At 33.7% G+C, this 26680-nt stretch overlaps 1 protein-coding gene and 1 pseudogene across 5 annotated transcripts in view; both read left to right on the top strand.

Annotated features, from left to right (window-relative positions):
• The window catches only part of VPS8 (VPS8, CORVET complex subunit), a 232022-nt gene that overhangs the window by 115964 nt on the left and 89378 nt on the right, over window positions 1-26680 (top strand). For all 5 annotated transcript variants that reach the window (XR_003044270.1, XM_006925797.2, XM_015599949.2 and 2 more), the window contains 8 exons: window positions 4721-4792; window positions 9908-10027; window positions 11056-11112; window positions 14414-14496; window positions 15243-15327; window positions 16170-16268; window positions 21390-21479; window positions 24669-24715. Coding sequence is in view for 4 of the 5 variants with exons in the window: in XM_006925797.2 (XP_006925859.1) it covers window positions 4721-4792; window positions 9908-10027; window positions 11056-11112; window positions 14414-14496; window positions 15243-15327; window positions 16170-16268; window positions 21390-21479; window positions 24669-24715 (653 nt within the window). In the remaining variant the exon portion in view is untranslated. The remainder of the gene's footprint in view (window positions 1-4720; window positions 4793-9907; window positions 10028-11055; window positions 11113-14413; window positions 14497-15242; window positions 15328-16169; window positions 16269-21389; window positions 21480-24668; window positions 24716-26680) is intronic.
• Window positions 24883-25005, top strand: LOC112474210 (annotated as a pseudogene).

Raw genomic sequence — 26680 nt, forward strand, 5'->3', positions numbered from 1 at the left:
ATTTCTACCAGTAGTATATATGAGTATCAATTCTTTCGTCTTCTCACCAACATTTGGTATGGCTGACCTTTTAAATTTGACCATTCTAATAGGTATATAGTGATATCCCATTGTGGTTTTAATTTATATTTTGCTCTGGCTAATGATGTTGAGCCTATTAGCAAAGAAGATATGTTTGCCATTCATATATTCTCTTTGATGAAATATCTGTTCATACTTTTTGCTCATTTTTTTCAAAATTGTGTTTTCTTGTTGGATTTTGAGAATTCCTTATAAGCTCTAAATACAAATCAGATTGCACAAGCAAATGTTTTCTCTCAGTCTGTAGTTTGTCTTTTCTTTGTCCTAACAATATCTTTTAAATAGCAGAAGTTTTACATTTTGATCATCTAATTTACCAGCTTTCTTTTATGAATCATGCTTTTGGTGTCATATCAAAGAAATCTTTGCCTAATCCAAAGTTGCAAAGATTTTCTCTTCTGTTTTCTACTAGAAGTTTTATGGTTTTAGGTTTTACATTTAGATATGATCTATTTTGAAGAAATTTTTAATGTGGTATGAGGGTTAGGTACAACTTTTTCCCCCTTTTTTTTTTGCACATAGATATTCAGCTCTTACAGCACCATTTGATAAAAAGACTACTCATTCTCTACTGAATTGTCTTTGTACTTTATCAAAAATCTGTTATCTGTATATGTGTGGAGTCTGCTTCTGAACTCTATTCTATGCCATTGGTCTGATTATCTTAATTCCAACACAGCACTGTCTTGATTACTGTAGCTTTATAATGAGTATGGAAATCGCACATTATGTTACCTCTCCGATGTTTTTGTTCTTTTTCAAAATTGCTCTGTCCTTTGTAGGTTTTTTGATTTTCAGTATGAGTTTGTAGAGTTGTCTTGTTAATTTCTACTACAAAACTCTGTTGGAATTCTCATTAGGGTTGTGTTAAATGTTCAGCCAATTTGAAGAGAATTGACATTTTAGCAACACTGAGTTTTCTGACCTGTGAAAAGGTATATTGTTCCATTTTATTAGGTCTTCTTTAATTTTTTCAAACATTTTATAGTTTGTAGTTTTCTGAGTGATGAGGACTCAACGTAATGTTTTTCCTACTATTGTGCAATTTACAAATTTTGAAAAAATAAAAATCACCTTTCTCTTCTCTTGCTTTGTGTATTGCTATCAAGAAAACTAATGTCATCCTAATTTTTCTTAACTTTCGGAGGAACTTAGTCCTTCTTTCTAGAGAGCCAGAACACTTTCCCCATAGAGTTTTACTATAAGATTCAACTAGGTCTTTTCCTCTGAGATTTACTCTAGAATTGACTGTTCTGGTTCAGTTTTACTATATATACTTTGGGCCCTTTCAGTCGTGAATTCGAGTCTTTATTTCAAGAAAGTGTTTTTGAATTGTAAATTTAAATACTTTTTCTCCTTCATTATTTTGTATTTTTTCTTTAGAAATGCCTATTATTTGTATATTGTATCTTTACCTTCTGTATCAGCTTTTCTCTGATCTTTTTTTCTTCCTTCTTTGTTTAAATTTTATTTTCTTGTTTCTTTTCATTTATCTTCTCAATTTCTCTTACTGTGCTTTAGTCATATCTGTTCTCCCTTGGGTGGCTTGTAATTGTCTTCATTTCTGGGGTGAATTTATCCTTTTTTTTCATTTTTTTCCTGAGTTCAGTTAGCTCTTATTTCATATTTTTCTGCTCTTTGTTCATTTCTTTTTCAAATTCTTAAATTTCTGGTTTGTGATGTTCTTTCAAATCTGTAGTTGTATGTTTGAATATATTTAATATACATTGGCATATTGTTATAGTTTACTTCTGTTTCTATTTCGTGGCTAGTTTTTATTTTGTTTTATTTTAGAGTGCCTTCATTTGCTGTTTTTATTTTCATTTTTTGTATTGGATTTTTCTGGCTAGCAGTAATAGGTGACTTTGTTAGAGGGTAGGAGAAAATTACCTACTGGCATTCCTAGTTCAAGTGCCTTCTTCATTTGCTACAATTAAGTACAATTTCTTAAATAAACAATGTCTTCTGAGGATAGTCTATCTTCTTAGTCTTTGACATTATCTTGTTTTAGTAGGACCTTTATCTTGAGCCACTTCCTTCTTTTCACATTAGCCATCAAGGAGTGTTTCCCACTCCCAAGGTACCTCCCTTTAGCCCTAAGCCATATCTTACCGAGACCTCTGATTCACACTTGCCAGTCCTCTTCTTTTCTTCTTTCTATTAGGCATTAGGTCTCAGGCCTGATCTCTGCACTTCCTCACCCAAGGTGGATCTCTTTTTTCTTCTGGAGGTAAATTCTATTTGATATTCTTTATTCTGCTACCACTGAAACCTTGTCATATTCTCCACTACCCAGTTCTATTCAATTTATTGTATTGATGTCCTGGGCTTTGGAGCCGACACTGCTAATTTGGGATGTTCATTTTTCCAAGTTTATTTTATGTAAGTTTAAATTTGTGGTATTTGTCATCCTTTAGTTTTCCCATTACCTTGAATTGTGAGTGTTTCTTTTTGCTCTTTTTTTTTTTAACATACAGGGGTCTTAATGGGGGATGTGTGAAAATATTAGTTCAGGAGTCCACAAACTACAGCCTATAGATCAAATCCAGCTCCGTTTGGCCTCTGACCTATGCAAGCTAAGAATATTCTTTCACTTTTTAGGGGTTATAAAAACAGAAGAAGATTATGTCATAGGATTGCATGTAGCCCACAAAGTCTTCAATATTTGCAATATTTTCTCTTTGGCCTTTTACAGAAAATGTTTGTTGACCCCTGGATTAGGATTTAGCCAATTATCATTATTTTACAGAAACCCTATAATAAATTTTAAGAGACTACACAGAGAAGTTTTATGACCAAATTCACAGATGACTTTGGACTTGAATTTTAGGTCTACCTTTGTGCTTCACAAACTGTCATTCTCCATTAGGACATCTTGCATATTATTTCTCTAATAAGCATTGTGTAATTAGAAGTATCTTTGTAGGATGATAATGTTTTAACAATGATGTGCCATTTTGGTGGCAGCTGTTAACTACAATCAAAATATGTCATTATGTGTATCATAATTTCATAATGTAGTATATCACCACTTAATTGTGTTTACAGAAATAAACTTTCAGTATCTGTTTCAAAGCAGTAAATTCATTCTGCCAAAGGGAAAATGAATAAGGAAATTTCTTTCTACTTACTATTACTGCTATAGTTTTTTAATAGGTATGTTAATTCTTCATGGTTTTGTGTTTTAGTTGAATGGCATTTGTATTAGCAGATAGTACCTTCTATTTGTACTTACAGAGTGAGGTCTCACTTAGACAGGCTGAGGTGGGGTGGAGGATGGTGTGCGTGTGTGTGTGTTTGTGTGTGTTGTTCTCATAAACCTGAAGATAGAACTGAGAGACTTTATAGTCTATCTTTCTGTCTTCAGGCTGGATCATATTTAACCCACTTAAACATCAAAATATTTTCTGTTTGAGCTTTCCAGAATATGATCTCCTACGTCTCCTAGGTAACTCATTTTAGTATTTCTCAGCTAAGCAGCCTCAAAGCAGTCTAGTTGTAAAAATGATTAAAAAAAAAAAGAAAAGATTTTATTTTTCTCTGTAATTAACTAGACAAATCAGCAGTCGTTTGTTTAAAGTGCTTACTGTGTATTGGGCTGGAGAAAAGAAGGAAGGGCATGCTAAGAAGAAACAGCCTGAATAAAGGTACTTTGGAGAGAAATTGGGGAAGTTCAGGGCCCATTTAAAGATTAGCAAGCATTCTGGTTTGAATGTAACTATAATATAGTTTTGAAAGTTCATGGTTGTGAAATTCCTTTTTTTTTTAAACTATTGAGATAATATGTAGTCTTTGTTTCAGGAAAATAAGCAGTAAATTATTGATATTTGAATTTAAACATTTCTAAGAACCAAACATGCTAAATGAAAACTATTTGAAAATCAAGTCTTTATTATTCTTATTACTAAGTAATCTCATTTCAATTTTTTGATATGAATAAAATTTCATCTCTTTCATATATGCATCCTGTAGGTACTAGATATTTTCAGAATCAGGTGCTGTCCTTTACTTTGGTGCATGTTCTACTCAAAATATATTTGGCTCTACTTGAGCAGGGACATAAAAAGTGTTATACTTGGCAGTTTTTTGAAAATAGGATACCTATTCCTTATATGTAGGCTTGAGGATTTTAACATTGTGACAGTTTTGCCATAGTAATTTTTTAAAAAATCTATCTTTGAACATCATTTTTCTTAGTTGTCATGACAGTTATTTTTCATGACAGTTAATAAGGTGTATTTCAGTTATTGTTTCCAAATAGCATAGACAGAATGATAGCTGAGCATGTAACATGTATTTCATCCTTCTCAAATCCTTGCTTATAAATTGCCTTTCGCCATTCATTAGTGTTTGTTTTTTTTTGCATTGCCAATAAACTTTGCCCTCCTTTCTCAAATCATTTTTGGTTGTATGATAATTACTACATTTTTATGCTTTTAATCTATTTTTAAATTGAAATATTAAATGCCATAGCTTTCTATTAAACTCACTAAAAATACCTTATTATTAATGGTGTATAAAGAAAAATTTGATGAGCAATGGTTATCTTTTATGGGAATTTAGCTATTAATAAGAATTTAATATTTTGTTTCCCTCTAAAATTTGCAAATAATTATTTTTTAAAATTTCTCCCTTTTAGACTTTTGAAGATTTTAAAAATGACAAGCAAGCTGTAGAATATCAACAACGTATTGTGGACATTTTGTTGAAAGTAAGTATTCAAAGAATACATGTCTTTGTATTGATGTAGATATTAAGAAAATTGAATTACTTTATAGAAAGTTCTGAAATAATCTTGTTTAATGAAGCGATATGTTAAACATTTTAAACTTTTATTATGATGTCATTGTCTTCAAAAGCTGAATAAAATACTAATCATTCATTCAAAAAATTTACAACTTTAGACTCTATACTACAATACAGGGTACTCTTGAGAAATGTCTATTGTGATAATGGCTACGTTAGTATGATTATACACAATAATAGAGACTGACTTCAGAGTGCTTTGATAAAATAATTAATGTGAAGAATCTCTTTTCGTCTCATACCAACATCACTGTGTTGCCAAAGTAGTACCATAGTTTTGCCATGGTAATGAGATGATAGGTGGCACTTAAGAATGATTTGAGGCACACAGAAATGATCATCCCAGTCTACATCTAACTAGATTCATTCCAAAGCTATTTTAAGACTCATGCTGTTGCTAATGAATGAATGCAGAGACAGATTCCTTTCCATCTGCACAGCTTCAACCAGGCCAGTTTCTTCTTGCAGTTGAAAGCTTAGAGTTTTCATCCTATTCGTTTGGCTGTAAAATGGAGATTTCTTCCTCATAGTGACTTTTAGATTTTAGACAAGAGACCAATATGAAAATGTTCTCTAGTTGTGCATAACATTAATATATTACATTTGTAGTACTTTATAATTTTCAAAGCACATTTATATACATTACATCATTTAAGCTGTTTATTGACCTTGTAAGATAGGCAGTGATAAATATGAGAATCGGCTTGCTAAGCTTATCCCAAATAATGCCAGTTTGATCCGGGTGGCTGGTATGGAGAATTTTTACCTAGATTTCCATAATGCTTATCTAACTGGTATACCTAATTTTGTCCTCCTTTACTTTGTGATCTTGCCTTTTCTCTACCTAATATTCTTCTATGACTCTCAATTGGATCGGCTGGAATTAAGTTTTGCTGTGAGAGAAAATTCAAAAAAAATTGATGGGAATTTTTTTTCTCATATAAGTCTTAGATGGGCAACCAGATCTAGCTAGTAGAGTAGTTCCACAAACTTATCAGGGATGCAGATTCCTTCTATCTTATTGCTGTTATTCTTTGTCCATGGTTTCTGTTTTTTGGTCCAAAATGGTTGCTCAGGCTCTAGTCATTCTACCCAGCCTCTGCATTCTACCCAGCCTTAATGCAGAAAGAGATGAAGATAGTGTTTCCTCTTTTTAAGAAAATTTCTTACATGTTGTTTACTACAATTCTGTTTATATCATGTTGATCAGAACTTAGATGTACAACCCCTCAGCTGCTAAGACAGGCTGAAAAATGTACTCTGTATTGTATATGACCATGTGTTTAGCTAAAAATGAGGAGTTCTATTTCTAAGTTAGGAGGGAGGAACAGATGTTGGAGCATAAGTACTAGTTTCTGCCATACCTATCTAAGCTGTTTTACATGACATCCAAGATCCTTCTATATTTTTTTGGTCTCTGACTACTTCCCTATAACTGCCCCCGTCATTACGAAAGTCTCAACTGTCTGAAATTATTGAGATTCACTGAGCTTTCTTTGTCATCTTTAAGGCTTATATTCTTTGTGTGAGTTTTCTTTTATCCTGTCATGCCTTTGCCTTCTCTTTTTCTGCATGGCAAATGCCTAATAGTTTTCCAAGATGTAACTCAAATATCATCCACGAGAAACTCTTAGAGTCCTCTCCCACTCTTCAGTTTGATTAGCTTGCCCCTTGTCTGTGTTCATATAACTTTATGCTACACTTGGCACACTGTATGGTAAGTATTTACACATATATTTTCCTACCTGGAGTTGAGCTCCCTGTAGGTAGAGACTGTGAGGATTTGTTTGTTTGTTTTGTTATTTCTTTTAATTGAATTATAGTTAACATACAATATTATTTTAGTTTCAGGTGTACAACATAGCAATTCAATATTTTTTACATTACAGAATGATCACCATAATAATTCTAGTTACCATCTGTCACCTTACAAAGTTATTTCAATATTATTGATTATATTACCTATGCTGTGCTTTACATCCCCATGACTTATTTTGTAACCGAAAGTTTGTGTCTCTTAATCTTCTTCACTTATTTTGCCTGTTCCCTCTACTCCCCAACCCCCTTCCCTCTGGCAACCACCAGTTTGCTCTCAGTTTCTATGAGTCTGTTTCTGTTTTGCTTTGTTTGTTATGTTTTTTTGATTCCACATAATAGTGACATCATATGGTATTTGTCTTTCTCTGACTTATTTTTCACTTAATATAATTCCCTCTAGGTCTATACTGCAAATGGCAAGATTTCATTCTTCTTTATGGCTGAGTAATAATCCATTGTGTGTATATACCACATCTTCTTTATTTGTTTATCTATAGATGGTTGCTTTCATATCATGGCTATTGTAAATAATGCTGCAATGAACATGGGATACACATGGTTTTTCAAATTGGTGTTTTTATTTTCTTCGGATAAATAACCGGAAGTGGGATTGCTGGATCATATGGTGCTTCCATTTTTAATTTTTTGAGAACCCTCCATAGTGGCTGCACCACTTAATATTCCCTCCAACAATGCACTAGTGTTCCCTTTTCTCCACATCCTCACCAACACTTGTTATATCTTCTTTTTGATAATAGTTATTCTGACAGGTGTGAGTGGTATATCATTGTGATTTCAATTTGCATTTCCCTCATGGTTAATGATATTGAGCATCTTTTCATGTGCCTGTTATATGAATTATCTATATTTTTTTAGGAGAAAATGTCTGTTCAGGTCCTCACCCATTTTTAAATCTGATTGTTGTGTTAATATTGAGTTGAATGAATTCTTTATGTATTTTGGATTTCAACCCCTTATCCAATATATTATTTGCAAATATTTTCACCCATTCAGTAGGTTCTCTTTTAATTTTGTTGATGGTTCCTTTGCCGTGTATAAACTTTTTAGTTTGATGTAGTGTCTTTTTTTTTTTTTGCTTTTGTTGCTCATGCCTGAAATGAAATAGACACTTAAAAAAACAATTAAAAATCAATAAAACTAAGAGCTGATTCTTCGAAAAAAACTTTTGATAATTTTTTAGCCGGACTCATCAAGAAAAAAAGAGAGAGGGCCCAAATAAAATCAGAAATGAAAGAGAAGTTACAAATGACACCACAAAAATACAAAGGATCATTAGAGACTTTGAACAATTATACACCAACAAATTGGGCAACCTAGAAGAAATGGATAAATTCCTAGAAATGTACAAACTTCCAAAACTGAATTATAAAAAAATAGAAAATCTGAATATACCAGTTACTAGCAATGAAATGGAATCAGTAATCAAAAATCTCCCAAAGAACAAAAGTCCAAGACAGCTTCAAAGATGAATGCTACCAAATATTTAAAGAGTTAATACCTGTTCTCAAATTATTCCAAAAATTGAAGATGAAGGTATGATCAATTATGTATGTGAGCAAGCTGTGATTGCTGGACAAAAGCAGGAAGAGTAAAAGAAAGGGATATACTGCTAGCAAAGTAAGAAAAGGTAGGCCAAAAGCTAGGCCCCAAGGAAATGTTTTATAATAAGAAAAATCTTATACTTTATTTTCGAATGGAGAATAGTCTGAGGGAACAGAGGACTTTTCGCTAATAAGAGGATACTGTTTTCTAATTTGTTGTAGAATTGCCTCCATAAATTCAGCTGTCTAAAACAGTACATTTTCTTCTTTCCCAAACTTCTGCATTCTCTCTGCTAATGGCATTGTTATCCTACCTGCCTCTCAGGCTCAAGATTTGTCAGTTTTTACTCCTCCTTTAGCCACACTTTTCCACATATGTGCCCAGTCGTCTTGTTTCCTCTCTTTCTGCAGTGTCATTTGCACCTTCCCTTTTTGTTATCACTGCCCTAGTTCAGAACCTCTTCTCTACCATGAACCCCTTCAGTCACATGCATCTTGGTCTCTCGCCCTTCTGTTTCTTCCTTCTGTTATTTTATCCTATACACTGCTGACAGGATAATGTACTAAGCACAGTACTGATTACGAACAACTCTCCTGGTTGAATACCTTTAATAGCCACCACACCCCCCCGCCCCCGCCCCACCGCACCCCCTAGTTTTCTATGGAATAAGTTTTAGAATTTTTAGAAAGACATTTGAGGCCTAATCTTTTCTTTCAATCTAATTTCTCCTTCCTCCTCATGTATCCTGCTGCATTCTGATGAAACCCATAGTTCTTCCAAACAAACTCATCTTTTCCTACATCCATGCTGTTGCTGACACTTGTCTCTCTAACTGGATTATACATTTTCCCCTGTCATGGGTTCCACGTGAGCTTTAAATCTTAGTTTAAAAAAAGTACTTTTCTCATTTCTTTTTAGTTCTCCACAGTCGAACTGAATTTTCCCCACAGTGCTTCTATAGTCATTTGTTCCTTTATAATAGTGCTAATGACATTACTCCTTTTATTTAAAGTATGTTTACCTGTCTCACCATGCATTCTCATTTATAATTACTTCGAAGCCATCTACTGTAGCATCTTACACATAGTAGGTACTCAGGAGAGGATAGCTTACTTAAAGCAGTGGAATGATTATGATTCGATAATTCTCTGTGGTTGTAAAAAGCCTGTTATGCCAAACCATCTGTTCAGAAAACTGCTTATAGACAAGGCAGAAGCCATTCGCTTCATTGCATGGGTTAGTTGACTTCTTTTCTGGGATACCTTCACTCTCAAGTTACCTTACTTTTAAACCCCAAAGTAACTCCCTGTGTTGGCGGGCAGTTACTTTAAGTTTAGTAGGATTCTTTTTTAAGAATTCAAGAGAGAAACATGATTAATATTTCTTTGAAAGTTACCTAACAATTCATTTCTCATCAAAAGCCGCGCCTAGAAATGTGCTAAAAAGTCGCTAAATGCTCCTTTCAGAGCGTGCAGATAGTCATGCTCTTTCTCTGAATGGTATTGAACTCAATTGTTGCAGTCAATAAAAGAATTTTTTCATGAGTCTTCAGCAGTGAGCCCCTTCGCATCTCATTGTACATTTTTGTTTGTTTCAAACCAGATGGTGTATTGAATAAAGGGTCTCTTTTGCTTGTCAGGTTATGGTGGAGAATTCAGATTTTACTCCCTCACAAGTGGGTTGTCTCTTCACATTCCTTGCCCGGCAGCTTGCAAAGCCTGATAATACCTTGTTTGTAAACAGAACCCTCTTTGATCAGGTGAGTATCTGTAACAATGAGAGCTAAATTGTCTTTATTCTATTACTGTTCATAGAAAAGTTCACTGGATTTCACGGTTTCTTAATAGGCTATAGGATATGTGTCGTATCATGGAGAAGCCTGTTAAGGTTTTGATTTGGGTCTAATTTAGTTTTTTTTCAATGATGTCTCTGGGTAGTATGATTTTGCCTAGTAATTTGGTATCATAGGAGTATGGTTTGTTGAGACTAGTTTATAGAGATTCTGTTCTCTCAATTATTCTGTTGCTCCAAGTTGCCTAGATTTCTTTGCTCAAGAATTTTCCAATTTAAGAATCACCAACCTCATTGGCAGTAAGACTACTGTGTTGATCATTTAGAGGAGGGATTACTTTTAGAAAATCTGAATTTACTTACAGATGTTTGACTGTGAATGTCATCTCCTAATCCCAGTTAAATAGCTCCTATGTATCCACAGGTGGCAATGAAAATACTTTTTTACCTGCAGATAAATGCTAATGACAAATTAGCATTGAGCTCTTCATAGTGCCAGGCTGCATGCCAGAATTTTATGTTTATGTATGAACTCAGTGCTCCCAATAGCTCTGAAATTGGTATAGTTGTTATGCCATTGAGGAAAATAAAGCCTGGAGAGGTGAAGAGTCATGTGTTATTAATGTGTTATTATTACAAATAAATGTTAATAAGGTTAGAATTCAAATTTAAGTGGCCCGACTCCAAAGTTCATGATTCGCTTGGTCCGTAGTATTAAGGATCTTAAAGTTAAGGTATATAGATCACACTGCCTTCTAGTTATGTTTCTAAACATAAAGTAAAAATGTGTGTAAGATACGTATTAAATTGTAGCATACCTGACTCTTCTGCGTCATGTACTATGGCCACTCAGTTGAGAAGATTCCATACACCTGTGGTATTTGTTATGGCCGAGTGTCAATGAATGCGTGATATAGAAAGGGTAGTTGTTTTCATTGTGACAGTGTTATGGTGCGCATGCTGGAATCCAATAAAAAATACTTTTTCTTTGACCAGGTCCTTGAATTCCTCTGTAGTCCCGACGATGATTCCCGACACTCTGAAAGACAGCAGGTATGAACTCTTAGAACTCCTTTTTGCTAGAGAGTAGGAAAGACCACAGAGTAAGCCAGAAAGAAGTCTTCTGTGCTAGATTTCATGAGGCATAAGGGGAAAATGACTTGTGCCAAACCTTAATACTAACTAGGTAGTGGAAACCAGAAAATAGTGTGGATGGTTGTTACAAGTACATATGTAAGGAGCTTATATCAAACTAAATTCCTAGGCAGGCTGGACCTGTCTTGCATTTAGCCTGATACCAAAAAGAACAACACTTCATCCTTCTCCATATGTAGAAACAGTTGGCACCTGTTGTGTTCTGCTTTCCACCAGTGTCATTAATTTGAGAAAACCATTCTTAGCTGCTATAGCCCTGAACCAGAAAGACCGCAGGATCCTGAGTAATGAGACACTCAACTTTTGAGGAGTGCCCTCTAGCCCCACTGCATTAGGGCTAACCATTTCTGGAGACTAAAACGCACCTCTCCCTCCACTAACCACTGTGAGATAGTAACTGTTTGATTACCACTTGCCACTTCCTTGAGGGTCCCTTCTAAGAGTAGGATTCTTTAAAAGTTTACCCATGATATTGTGAGCACTAAGAAAGTCAACCCATTTAAAAATCAATAGCCAGATTTTTGTTAGGTAAGCTACAAAAATTAAGTACTTTGAGAGCTATATTGATTTTTTATGGTAGTAGTCCATGGCTGAGAGGTTGAGATTCAGATAAAAAACATTGGATAGTAACAGTGACTCCTTACTCTGCACAGCTGTGGCCCAGTGACTGCTGCAGACTACCTCAGGGAAGAGAACAGCTGCTAAAATTGTAGTTATCTCTTAAATTATATTGAATACAAACAGTAATGTGGACCTCTCAATTTTGCTCCTAATTCTCTGTTGATCCACTGATTTGCATGGTGTTGCTATATAAAATGATTAAAACTTTTTATATGAATATCTAAATTTAACAGAAATAAAAACCAAATCTAAATGTAAAAGCCAAACCTTGGAAAATAATTATTGTATAGTAATATTCTATTATTGGGAGACCCCTTTGAGATTATCTAGTTTCTTTTTCTACTCATTTTAGAAATAACAGAAAACTGACAAAATTGCTCAAAGTCGAAACTTAGAACCCATTTCCTTCTCAAAAAAAAATCGGAATTCGTTTATGTGATATTTTTTAGTGTTTTCTGGTGGAATGTTGATAAAAGTTTAACTAATGGCTCTTCAGTTCTGATGTGAATGTTGGTTGATACTTTCTTTTATGTAAATGAGTAAGATGAAAGTGCAACAATGAAAGCATGTCAAAATGTCACTCATTCATCAGTGAAGCGACTTCTTTGCTGAATCAGATAACAGTTTTTTTATACTAAAAAATAATTCCTTCATTTTTTTGTGCTATTCACAATGTGATGACTACCACATGCACACTTTTAAGTTTGATTGCCTTATTAATACCATCTCCCTCACTTTCTTAACCAAGGATTAGCAAACTTTTTCTGGAAAGGGCCAAAGAGTAAATATTTTAGGCTTCGTGGGCCACATATTCGTGACTGTCACATATTCTTTGTTTGTTTTACAACCTTTTAAAAATGTGAAAAGCCGTGATTTACAGCATTTGCCAGTTTCCATGGTGTAAGTACTCCCACCATGGCTGATTTCAGCCTACCAACATGATGTCACTGAGCAAAGCTTTGGGAAGAGATGCACAGTACCACACCCTTATGTAATAGTTCCACCATACAGATACAGTTATAGAAACTAACCTCATGAGAATACACAGTAAAATGTAGTAAAATAATTGGCAAGTGGTGAGTTTTGAGTATTACCATCATTTTTAATTTAATTTATTTAACTGTAAGTTTATATAATTTAATTTATAACATGGCTGTTTTTAACAGCCGACTTACAAAATTCCTGAAAATGTAACAGTCAGCTCTAGTGAGTTGGTAAGATTGGCTCCAGCAATGGCATTTCTATTATGTTACTCCCTACTGAGGCTTCCATCTGATGGGGTTGACTCCATAGTTGTTCTACATAACAGTATGTAGTCCTACTCAAAATGGATTAATTTAGGGTTCTGAAATGTAAAGTTTGAATAGGTTTTATTTCTTTTCTGCCTTTTTTTTTTTTTAAACTTAAAAGTAATCAATTTCCCACGTTAGAAAAATACTTTGGTGAATGGTTTCCTGGAGTTCTAAAAAGGGTCCTGTTTCTCTGGATCTTGAACTTAAATGCAAAAGAGAGCTTTTTCGTATTCTGATGACTACATAACAATTCTATTGTATTTTGAGGTTTATTTTAAAATACTGTTGAATCTGTCACAACATCCTAGTCACCTTTTTCATTTTAGGTACTTAGTGTGTTAAAATTATTAATATGAACCCCAATGATTTTCTTTGTTTTTTATTGTGATAAAATATATGTACCATAAAATTAGTCACTTTAACTATTTTAAATGTATAATTCAATGGCATTAAGTATGTTATCATTGTTGTACAACCATTACCAACATCCATCTCCAGAACTTTATCTTCCCAAACAAAATCTGTACCCATTAAACAATAACACGCCATTACCTCCTCCCCCAACCCCTGGCAACAACCATTCCACTTTATGTCTCAATGAATTTGACGACTTTAGGTTCCTCTATAAGGGGAATCATACAGTATTTTGTGTGTGTGTGACTGGCTTATTTCAGTTTGTATAATACTTTTAAGGTTCATCCATGTCATAGCATATGTCAGAATTTCATTCCTTTTCGAAACTGAATAATATTTCATTATATGTATATACCCTATTTTGTTTATCCATTCATCCATTGATGGACATTTGGGTTGTTTCCACTTTTCGGCTCTTGTGAATAATGCTATTGTGAAAACCCCCAATGTTTTATTAGAAAAAATAACATGTAAACATGGATACTACCTATGGACCATAAGACAAAGAACCGTGAGAACCATAGGACATAAAAGTACTAGACAAAAATTCACTTCTTGAAAGTGTATATATGGACACTTTTAGTTTACTGGAGGATCAGTTTGATATTCTAATAAGGCTTTATTTGCAAACACTGTGGCATTCCATGTTTGAAAAATAGTCATTTATCTGTTTGTAAGATTTAAATACAATATGATCAACCCTATAATGGCAGTCTAACCCATCATACATGTGAAAGTCAAGCCAAAATCATCAGCAAGTATTTAAGACAAAAGGAAAAAGTTATGGTTTATGTGGCTGAATGGACTCTTAAAGATCTAGTAAATAAAAGTAGATTCCAAGGTGTTTTCACTCATTACTTTTAAATGTTCAGGTCCTTTTAGAATTGCTGCAGGCTGGAGGCATAGTTCAATTTGAAGAGAGTCGGCTCATTCGTATGGCAGAAAAAGCAGAATTGTAAGTCATTTCGAAGCCATGTATTAGTTAATACAACTATTAAATTACATTTCTCTAACTTGAAGCCCAGTATACTTATGCATTGCCATTTTTTTAATTAAGAAAAACTATGCAAATAACAACAAAAACCTAAGTGTGAAAGTTTTTGCCTCTCACGTCTAGAAATTAGTTAAATTTGCAGAAATTAACAGTGAGTAAATTGAAAGTGTTTGTACGTTTGTTTTAGTATAAAAATGAATTAACAATCTTACGATTTATTATTTTAGTTACTTTTTTACTTACAGTTCTCATTTTATTTAATAGATGTTTGACAGTTATTTATATATATATTATAAACAATGCAGAATTTAACAAAGCAAATAAGGTGCTATTTTTTAGCACTACTGTTTATCTAGTTTGTTGAATATTTCATTTGACATTTAATTCTGAACATAGAAACATCAAATAATTAATTGATATCTAATATATTAAGTATTTTTATTGACACATTGTTGCTTTAACATTTATTTTCTACCCAGCTTTGAAATATATTATAAACATAGTATTCAGCATATTAAACCTGTATTTAGAGGAATAAAAGATATTCATCCCCTTAGATACTGTAACTTCATTTAGCATTAGAAATAACATTTACTCTATTTATTTTTCTTAATACTAACTTCTATGTCTGAGCAAACTTTTTGAAACAATAAGTTAATAACCACTTGCCTGTTTGATACACTGAAGTTTTTCCTTTTATGTTCTAGCTATCAAATTTGTGAATTTATGTATGAACGAGAACACCAATATGACAAAATTATCGATTGCTATTTACGTGACCCACTAAGAGAGGTGAGTTAGGAGCCCGCTTACCCTTTTTTCTTACTCATTCCCTCCCTCCATTGAGTAGATATAACTATTCAGTAAGTATAACTGTTCAGTAGAAATATTTGGACATGTGTTTGCTGATTCATTTCATTTATTCAGTAGGTTTTTATTGAGCACCTATTAGCAAAGTATACAGCGATAATTAAAACAGATATAGTTCCTGCAATTTTAGAACTTATGGTTTAGTGGTAGAGACCGACAGAAACCAAATATATAATTACAAATTGTGAAGAGAAGCTAGATTTTACATTAGAGGATAATGGGGGAACTGCCATATGCAGAGTAGCCAGGGAAGGAATCTCAGAGGAAGTGACATAAAGTGACTTTGGAATTTAGGAAGTCAGTCAAGCAGAGAGCAACAAAAAGGTGTTCAGGGTTAGGGAACTGTTTATGCAAAGGCCCCGAGGTAGGGGAGAATTTTGACACATTTAGAGAACTGAATAGAGATCATATAAATGAAGATCAGTATAAGTAGAGCACAATAGACAAGGGCAAGAGTGATTTGAGATGAAATTGGGAATGTGAACAGGGACCACCAAAGACAAAAGTATGATATTCCCTCATTAGGTTAATGAAAATGAGACCAAAATTAACTGGAACAGATTTGCAGCTTTTAAGAATCTACCCTAAAATTTTAAACAATTACTTTTTCTCTTTAGTGTCAGTTTTCCACTAATCAGTTGTTTCCAAAAGATTTTCTATCTCCAAACGATAGATATTTATCAACACTGGTACAGATAGTAAAGAGTGACCATAGATTGCTTGAGTGAATTAATGAATAAATTATATTGTCTTGTGCTCCTTAGGAAGAAGTCTTTAACTACATTCACAACATCTTATCTATCCCTGGACACAGTGCAGAGGAGAAGCAGTCTGTGTGGCAGAAAGCAATGGATCATATTGAGGTGCTGATTCAACAAAACTTTTTAAACTTCCTCACTTGTATAGACATCTCCCGAATTAAGCTATGCTAACTAAGCAATGGCAAGTGTCATATTATTAAGGTGATTTACTTGCCGATTAACATCTTTTTCAGATAATTTATTCCACCTCATATTTATATTCATAAAGCCTATGTCATATACAATTTATTATATCATGAATTCTGAAAATAACCCACATTCAATCAGCTGGTTGACAAACTGGGATATTAGTGGTTTTTTTACAGCAGTTTTAGAATGATTCTGAGAGTACTCCTGGTCTTTTTCACCAATACATAATGAGAGCCATCCCCTACCAATCACCCAATGGAATTTTAGAAACATTTCTGCAATGAGTTTTTCTCTCATGTATTTCCTTTCCTTCTGTAACAGGATGATAATTCTGATTTTGTTTATGCATGCTGTTTTACAAGAATTCAAGAGCTGACATTGAAACAAAAGTTCTTTTTAAAAAACATACTTCTAGATGTCTGAATGGAGAGACTAATAATGTGTGATGAACATGTGATTAGAATGCATCTCAGACTGTCCAATTATTTTCATATTGTATTTTTAAATTTTGTTTTATGAGTCACTGATTATTGAAAAAAGCAGTGACAAAAGGTGCTGAAGTAATCCTAGTTTTGGATATAACATTTATATCCAAAAAGTTTATTTCTTCTTCCTTATAGTAAGGATCAGGTGATGGGGTAACTTCTGGTGATGGGTTTAGAGATGCAGTGAAAGATATGGTTATTCGACATGTTTTAAATTTTTTAGTACATATTAAAATGATAAGAAAGGATGAGCTCTGAAACTCAGAAAACATTTCATATGACTTGAACACTTTGTTCTAGTTCCTGATGGTTGTAAAGTTTAGAAAGATCAGAAAAGTGAACAACATCTTATGTAAGACATCTGGTGTGAAAGAGGTAAAGTCGGTCATCAAATGTGTGTTCTGAAGTAATTTCTACACTTTCATCTATAGGATTGAGAATACACACACACACACACACACACACACACACATATGTTATTTAATGTTATGATATTTCTGCTAACGACAAGATGAGTATATCTTGATGCAAGAACCCAAGAAAACCTCCTATTTTGAGTTATATCTTCTCTTCTTTAATCATTTTGCATTCTTTTTCCTTTCATCATCCCCTTTAAGTCTCCATAGTTACATTATGGCTCATTCTTCATTTCACTTCATCTGCATTATGCAGTGGTTTGAGCACATGGGCTCCAGACATCCAAAAATGAAGCTATGTCTCTCTGCGTAATGTGAAACGTGATGAATTAATCAATGAGCAAACAAACTACTCAGCAGAAAACTCACACTGGAGAGAAGTTTTTTTGCTGCACAACAGTTATTTCTGCTGACTGTTTTCTTCACATCTGTACATTCTTTTCACCTTGAACTTTTTAATAACTCTTAAGACTGTGATTACAAATATATAGACTTTTGTTTGAAGGGCTTCTGTGGCTTTAGTAATGTAAATAAAATCAACATTAAGTCGGTAGGGGTAAAAGTCCTCATAATAAAGTTTCCTGACAGTATACTCAGTGTATAGATTAGTGGTCCTAAATACTTTGGGGATTATAGACCTCTTTTGAGAATCTAATGGAGGATTTGGACCTGTGCCCTCATAATGTACATGTGCACAGATACATAACTTTGTTTACAATTTCAGGGATTCACAGACCTCTGAAAAGCCATTCTTAGATTGGATCTGTGGATTCCAGGTAAAAAAATCACCAGTTAAGATGGTTTTTCCAATCCGGACAAAACATGTTCCATTAGATTTTTAAAAATATTTATTATTGTGAAATATAAAAAATATCCAAAAAGTGCATGAAGTGAATATACAGATTAATAAAACATTAAAATCAAACATTGCAGGCCCAGACCAAACAATAGTTATTTTTAATACCTCAGACTTCCCATGTATTCTTTCTTAATCACTATCTTCTGCCTCCCATGATATACCTGTTATCCTGGTTTTTCTGATAATCTCTTGCCTTTCTACTACTGTTAACTGCATATACCTACATCCCTACAAATTTTATTTCTATTTTGCTTGTTTCTGAACTTCATATAAATGAAGTTATACTCTGTATTTTTTTTTCCTCAATATTTTGAGAAGTTTGTACATTTTGTTGTATGTAGCTGTGGTTCATTTTTATTGTTGTGTAATATTCCATTTTACGAGTATATCATAGTTTATCCATTCTACTATTAGTGAACATTTCAGTTGTTTCTAGTTTTTGACTATTAAAAATAGTCCATTCATAATCATTCTTCGATACACATCTGAGCACAGCCACATGCATTTCTCTAGGCCAGTGGTTCTCAGTTTGATCTCCAGTCCAACATTATAATATCAGCTAAAACTTGGTAGACATGCAGTTTCAGTCTTCAATTTAGACCTTCTGAATTAGAAACTCTGGGGATAGGACCCAACAATATGTTTTAATAAGCTCTCAAAGTGGTTTTGAGGCATGCTAACATTCAATAATCTCTGTTCAGGGTCTATGATTGCCAGTTAATGGGGATAAATATCAAACTTTACCAGGTGCTGGCATTAAATGAGATTTTCCATTGGCTCTACATCCTTGCTAGATTTAAAACTTTTGCCAATCTAGTGGACATGTAATGATATTTCATTATGTTTTAAATTTGCATATCCTAGTTACTAACAAGATTGATAGACTTTTCATATTTATTGGTCATTTAAATTTCCTTTCTGTGATGTGCCTATTTATGTCTTTTGCCCATTTTTCTATTATAATGTCTTTTGTACTTATTGATTTATAGAAGCTTTTTATGTGTTCCTGGATATTAGTCTTTTTTCAGTGATGCATGTTGTGAATATCTTCTTCCACTCCATGGCTTTTTTCTATGGTTCTTTTTAAGAAGTTTTTTTTTTAAATAAGTCAAAATAATCATTTTTTTTTCTTCTGCACTAAAGAAGTCTTATATTATTGTCAAAAAGCTTTCTTGTTTTGTTTTGTTTTTTTCCAACTTTAAATCTTAGGTCCACCTGAAAGCAGTTTTCTTATAATGAATGAGATGGGAGACCAATTAATTTTTTAAAATATTGTTGCTCAATTTTCCTAGCACAGTTGTTTTAAAGGTTGTCTTTCCCCATTGCTCAGAAGTGCTACTTTGTCATAAGTATATCAAGGATCTATATGCTTGGTCTATGTTTTTGGGCCCTCTTCTGTTTCATTGGTCTATTTATTGTGTCTGCATCAGTACCACAGAAGTATTTTAAATATCATTGTTTTATGATAAATCTTGTTATCTTTATGAGAGTATTGGCTATTCAGGACCCTTTGTACTTCCAAATAGATTTTAGAACCAGCTTGTCAAGTTCCACAAAAAAATTTTTTAACCTTATGATTTTGACAGGGATTACATTGAATCTGTCAATCATTTTGAATGTTATTGACATCTTTACAATACTGAGTCTTCCAATCTATAACCATGTGTTATAACTCTTTATTCAATATTTTTTATAAAGTTTTATAACTTTCTCTTAGAGATTTTCCATCCTTTGTTAGATTTGCTGTCACAACTTTATATTTTTAGCATAACAGTGCTATTTTTAATGCAATTTTATAATTTCCAACATAAGTACAGTATTTACTGTAAGGATTTTTATGGAAGTCTTCTATTTCTACTATGTCAATAGTTTTCTTAAGGAAGAATTTTATCACCTTTTCTCCCTTATTCTATTGTTATGGTAAATTTTTTTGCTATTAAACCAGCCCTGAATTCTGTGGATAAATAAATACAACTTGATCCTGGTATATTATTCTTTTTAGATATTGTTTGATTTTGTTTTTATTTAGGATGTTTGTATCAATGTTCATGATTAATTTCTGTAGTTTTTCTTTCCTATATTGTCTTACTGGGTTTCAGTATCAGAATTTTGCTAGCCTTATCCAATGAGCTTAAGAGGTTTCCTTTTTTCTGTTCTCTTTAAGAGGTTAATTAATGTTGGAATTTTTCTTCCTTAAATGGTTGCCAGAAGTTACCAGTGAATCTATTTGGGTCTAGAGTTTTCCATATGGAAAGGTTTTTGACTATTCACTTTCTTTAGTGGTCAAAAATTAATGCAGGTTTTCAATTTCTTAAGTCAGTTATTTAATTATATATTTTTAAAAATTTATCTTTTGTGTCTAAATTTTCAAGTTCTTGACATAAATTAATTCACAATAGTTTCTTATCTATTTAATGTCTGCGGATCAGTAGTAATGTCCCACTTTTCGCTGCAATATTGATTAGTTGTGCCTTCTCTGTTTTGAGATGTATTCTGTGAAAGTAGTATAAACCACAGTTATTTGTGTCAACTCATTATTAATCTACAAATACTAACACAAATTATTAGATATACCATGAATTTTGCAGTCACACTAACTTACCTAATTTTTATTTGATAATACCATGTTGATCTATATTTGTTCTTTCCATTTTATTTGCGTAAGAAGAGAGTTTCAAGAAATAAAGGGTAGCCAGTAGTGTCTAGGAAAGTTTAAGGAGAGGACAAATTGGAAGTCTTATATTTGACAGAAATAGATCTTATTAACAGTGGTTAATTAATAGTGGTCAAGCTCTAAGTTTCAGTTAAGACTTATGACCTTAAGTTGATTTCTTAAGATATTTCCAGGCATCAGAAGTAAAGTTTTAGAATTCTTCACCAGAGAAATTGTAACTATACTCTTTTTTTCATTTCTTCAAGTTATTGCTTTAGGCTCAAGGGCGAAATTCACTGATGGGGATTTTGGGAAGCTTTTGTTCCTTCTGATCATCCTGCAGATATCGTGGCCTAAATCCAGAGTTTTAATGCTTTTATTTTTTTCAGAATTCTCAATTACCTTTTATATCAAATCTGATTTTTTATGTGGCACATTTTAAATTTTGCTCATTTACAACGTGCCTTTAAATTGAGGCCCTACATCAAGGTCTTTCGAAATGCAGTGTAAAAGCTCATAAAAATATTGAGGTAGATGATCATGCTTCACATCTATGGAAATTCAATTTAAATTAACATTAAAGATTTAACAAAAAGGTTTTATCTTTTTCTTTTACTCTAGGAACTTGTGTCCCTGAAGCCCTGTAAAGCTGCAGAACTGGTTGCTACTCACTTTTCTGAACAGATTGAAACAGTCATTAAAAAACTTCAGGTAAATAATATAAAAATACATTGGGAAGAAATACCTAGTAGAGAGACAATTATTGCATATCCACCTAAGAACTTTTGGTTGTAGTAATTTCCTCAATTAATAGTTGCCATTTACACATCGTGTGTGTGTGTGTGTGTGTGTGTGTGTGTGTGTGTGTTTGTGTGTGTTTGTATTTGGGAGCAGTTACGTGATGATCTGATTCTAGAAATGAGGGAGTTCATCTTTGTGTATAATACACATTAACATCACAGAAACAATTTTGGACCATAACCAGTCCTTATTCTAGAAATCCTATTGAGCAGATTCTCTCCTCAGGCCCCTACTCCGCATTTTCTTTTGCTATAGGAACGATAGTTGTGCTCTCTTTGAGGTTCATGTTATTTATTCAGACTTTTGTTATTCTCAAATTGGTTTAATGCTGACTATTTAGAATTTTTGTTGGAAAATCTTACCTAAAATCTTACCTATATTAATGCTGAATATTGAGATGCTCAGTTCGAAGTACTATTTAATGGACCTAGTATTCCACTTGTCACTACAAGTGATAGAGGTAGGGAATAGGATAGTGAGAAGGACATGAAGCACAACCCAGAGTCCTCAAGTGGTGATAACAGTAATAGGTGATAGATATGCAAGATAGAAACCAGAGAAGTGAGTGGGAGGCAGCTGGCATGGGAGACAAAGATATAGAATTCATTCATTTAAGCACTTATTGTGGCCCCACTTTGTACCACAGTGTGGTATGCCCTGGGAGGCGCAAATAAGAATACAATCTTTTTTTTTTCCCCCTCTGGAACAGACAAGCACTTATATAACTATAGTATGATGTTGTGAACACTGCAGCAGACATATGTAAAAAGTCCTGCAGGAACAAGAGGAGAGGGTGACAGACAGTGCGAGAAAGTAAGACAGGAGTTCTCAGAGCCTGAACTGGGTCTTGAATGATTGGTATCCATTTTCTAGGCAGAGAACTGGGAAGGGCTTTCTAGATAAAGTGCTCTATGTATGTAAATACTTGAAGGCGTGAAGCAACATGCTTATTCAGAGAATGGTCAGACTTATGTGAAGCATGATGTGGTGGGGACAGTGGTAGAAGAAGCATAGATTAAACTATAAAAGGTAGATTGGATGGGAGGAGTTAGAAGTATAGAGGCTGGAAAATAGAGTTTCAGGACCTGATATTGAAGTCTTATATGTAATGCTAAGAAATTATACTGTATCTTCTGTGTACTGAACAATTACTAAAGTTTTTTAAGCAAAAGAGTGACATCATTAGATTCACCTTCTAGAAAATAAACTCTATAGTGTGGAAATGTACTGGCAAAGAGAACAAATGGAGGAGAGAGACTAGTTAGAAAGTCTAGGCAAAAGATGGCAAGGACCAGGACTAAGTGGCAGTGGAGAGGACAGTAAAATGTGTAGAGCTTAGAAATTAGTTGAACATGGTGGGAGGAGTTAAAAATGACTCCCAGATATCAGGCTTGGTTGTCTAGCATCATGAGGCCCATTAACTCAAGATGAAGACTCGTTAATTAAGTCAATAAATATTTATGTACCTGCTGTGGGCCAAAAGCATTGTTAAGTGCTGAAGATACAAAAGTATGTAAATGTATGCCTGTGCTCAAGGAAGATAAATAATCCAGAAGACAATTGCAGAGTCATTGGACTTGAATGATGATAGAGCACTGCCCGTGGTACTGAGGAAGTATGTGGAGGGTCATCTAACTCAGTCCAGTGAGGGGCAATAGGAAGACATTTCTTCTAAAACTACTCTCAACCCACAGAATTTCTACACCCTTTAAAAGAATTTCTACACCCTTTAAAAGTCAGCGATTCTGATGAATCTACTCATAGTGTTGTTACTGTCATTTAAAATGTAAGATTATCTATTGCACTATTCTTTTTTCCTATAGTCTCTAAAGATATTTAGAGGTAGAGAGGCTAGGTAAAATGAATATACATAATGTCATTCATCAGGCAAATGTATAAAAGCTGAAATGTCATGGATTTAAAAAAAAAAAAAAAAGATTGTCTATTTGACCATGGAAAGTTTGTGTATTCTTACACATTTCTTTTAAAGAAATGAACTATTTCTTTTATTGCAGAGCTTTATTGATTATGTGAGAATCCTGTACAAATTTTAAAGTGCCTTTACTTTTGATGGCAAGTAACATGTCTCTAACCATTGTTTTCAGAATTCTTAGAATAAAAAATAAGCCAGAATATTAAGTTATAACCAGGAGTCGTATAAAATAAAGTGACAGGCCAGGGAGAAGATAGAAAATCAAAGACTGATAAACATATTTAAAATATCATATTCTAAATGACAGTCCTTTTCAGTCTTGAGGGCTCCCTGCTTTTTATAGGTGAAGGTTAAGTGGGTCAAAAAAGAAAAACTAAGCTATGATAAGTTTTGCTTAGCTTTCCTCAGACCTCAGAAACATTATTAATAGTCATATGGTATTCTAAGGTTTATCTCATTTAATTTTCACCTCTATCCTGTGCAGAGAGTAGAAAAGATACTGCTGTTCTCTTTTACGCAAAAGTAAACTGAATAAATAAGAGAGTCTGACTTACAAAAAGTCACAAGCTAATAAGTAGAAGAAATAGAATCCAGATTTCATGGCATATGAATTGCTAGTGTGTTGCAGTTTGCCATCTCTTCTGTAGTTTATTATATTGGGGAGTTAATGAGCTTTTTTGGTGGTGGTGGTTATTGGGGTTTCACACTCCCACCCTACCTAGATTAACTATCTCACGATAAGTCTTTGTCACAAGAAGCACTAGGTAAAGCAGTGTGAACCCATCAGTGCAGCCAGAACTCACGAGCAGCAGAGCAGTTCAGAGCATCCTCATGTTGGGAACTGCTCAGGGTTTTGTCTCAGTATAGGGTTTTGTCGTTGTTTTTTGTTTTTTTTATTTTATTTTATTTTTTATTTTTTTTTGTGGTAACAAGGTGTTTGTGTTTCTTCTCCACTCAAAATCAAATGTGTGACACTGATTAGAGTTACTGAGAGGAAATGCTCTCCAAATGATTCTTTAGAATTTCTTAGATCTGTACAGAGGGCTTCATGGAAATAATCACATGTGTGTGTTTATTTTAAAGGGATATTCTATAGTTACTCTTTACCATGGCATAGTTTGAAGAATTTGTTTTAATATTATATTTTTTACTCTTTTTTTATTCAGAACCAGGTTTTGCTTTTCAAATTTCTGCAGAGTCTTCTTGACCCAAGGTATGTTGATAAACTTTAGTTTTTCATAATGCATAGATGAGAAATCAAAGAAAATAAATTGAGGTTAAGAAACTAGCCCATGATATCCAAATAGTATACTCAGCTCTTGATTTTTAATATTAGTGGGAGTAGCAGTTACATAGATTATTTCAAATTATATGACCTAGGTCTACGGCCATGCCACCCTGAACACGCCTGATCTCGTCTGATCTTGGAAGCTAAGCAGGATTGGGTGGGCCTGCTTAGTACTTGGATGGAAGACCACTTAGAAATACCAGGTGCTGTAGGTGTTAAAAAGAAAAAAAAAATCCATGATCTGGAATAGTTTATAGCCTAAAGGAATACTTTTCTTTCTATTTGAACATGAGCATACAGAGTGAGTTAATAAAATAATTCAAATAAGATAATGAAGTCATACCACAAAGACATGTTTCACAAGGAATTTGATAACCATCTAGCTTCTCTTTTCTATCCTAACTTCACTCCTTTCTTTTATTCCATACTGCAGATCGATGGCTTTACTTTCAAAGTAAACACCTAGTCTCAGCCCACATCTAAATTTTACCTTTTAAACTCTCATTCATAGTGCTTAGTTTTAAATAACTGTTCCAGGTGGTGTGAGAAGGAAAGTTTAAGTGTTTTTTAAGTGTTATTTAGTGGTACTCATCAAATAAAATGTAGCCCAAGGAGATGATGAAATTAGCAATGGATTTGTAAGCAAACCATCTCTGCATGTGAGATCTTAACATTTTGTTGTGACGAAATGGAGTACATTGGGAGTTGAGTGTAATGACATTTAATACTGTCTAAGACAGTCACTCTTAACCAGCAGTGTGTGTCAGAATCACCTAAGAAACTTTGAAAAACATAGATGCCTGGGCCCAACCCACAGAATTACCACGGGTGGGGATATTTTTGATGTACACCTAGAATTAGGAGTCACTGGTTTAAGTGTAATATTCCGGATGACACAGCTTTCACATCAGACATACGAACTTTTAAGTTGCATTTTAATGTATAGTAGCCATTGAAAACAGTCATTTACTTGCTTTAGTGATTATGATATCAGTTTTGGTTCTTCCACTGTTCTGTGCTATTTTTAAATACCAAAATAACAGTAATTTTGTTGATTATAATAATTTTTTTGAATTCTTAATCATTAAAACCTTGAGCAGGCTGTGCTGCATTTAAATTTAGAGTCATACAGATATGCATATGCAGATGTTTAGAAAGACAATCTGTCTACATTTTCCCCTGCACCCCAGTTCAGTAACTTTTCAAAGTATCTGTGTCAGATTTATTCTCTTAGGACTGACTCCTCTTCTAGGATAATTAATTTTAACTAAGTCCTTTTCCTCCAGCTATCCTACCAGGAGAGACTCAAGCTGGACAGATTAAGTTCAGCCTTGAACTTGGCCTTTATCACATGTAATAAAGTATAAAAGATAATGGTGACCAAATCGTACTTCTTTAAAATTAAAAAAAAAATACCAGTATTAGGTAATATAAATATCAATACTATCATTTGCTCTGATATTGCAATCGCTACTTGAACTTCGCAGTAATAAAAATGACACATCACAAGAGTTTTCGATGTCTTCCATGGAAAGGCTTGCTCTGTTATTACCTATGTCTACATTTGAAAGATATTAATTAGGTAAGATCCTTTAAAAGTACTGTGAAAGTTGTTTTGTTTACTAACAAACCACAAATTATTTTACATTTACTTGGTATATTTTCTCTTCTCGAACTAACCCTAACCCAGGATAATTACTCTGAATTAACTTGTCACACATTGTTACCATTTGGGGTCGATTTGAACTCCGGTGTTGCCCCAGAGACATAGGGGCGGTGTGTGGGGGGCACGTTAACGATGCTAATTTGGTTCTTCCCTGCTGATGGTGATGCAGCAAAGAGTATGGAAAAGAGGATGCGCACCCCCATGGGGAGTGGGTTATAACAGGG

This window comes from Pteropus alecto, unplaced genomic scaffold, assembly GCF_000325575.1.
Source record: "Pteropus alecto unplaced genomic scaffold, ASM32557v1 scaffold88, whole genome shotgun sequence".
NCBI classification, from domain to species: Eukaryota; Metazoa; Chordata; class Mammalia; order Chiroptera; family Pteropodidae; genus Pteropus; species Pteropus alecto.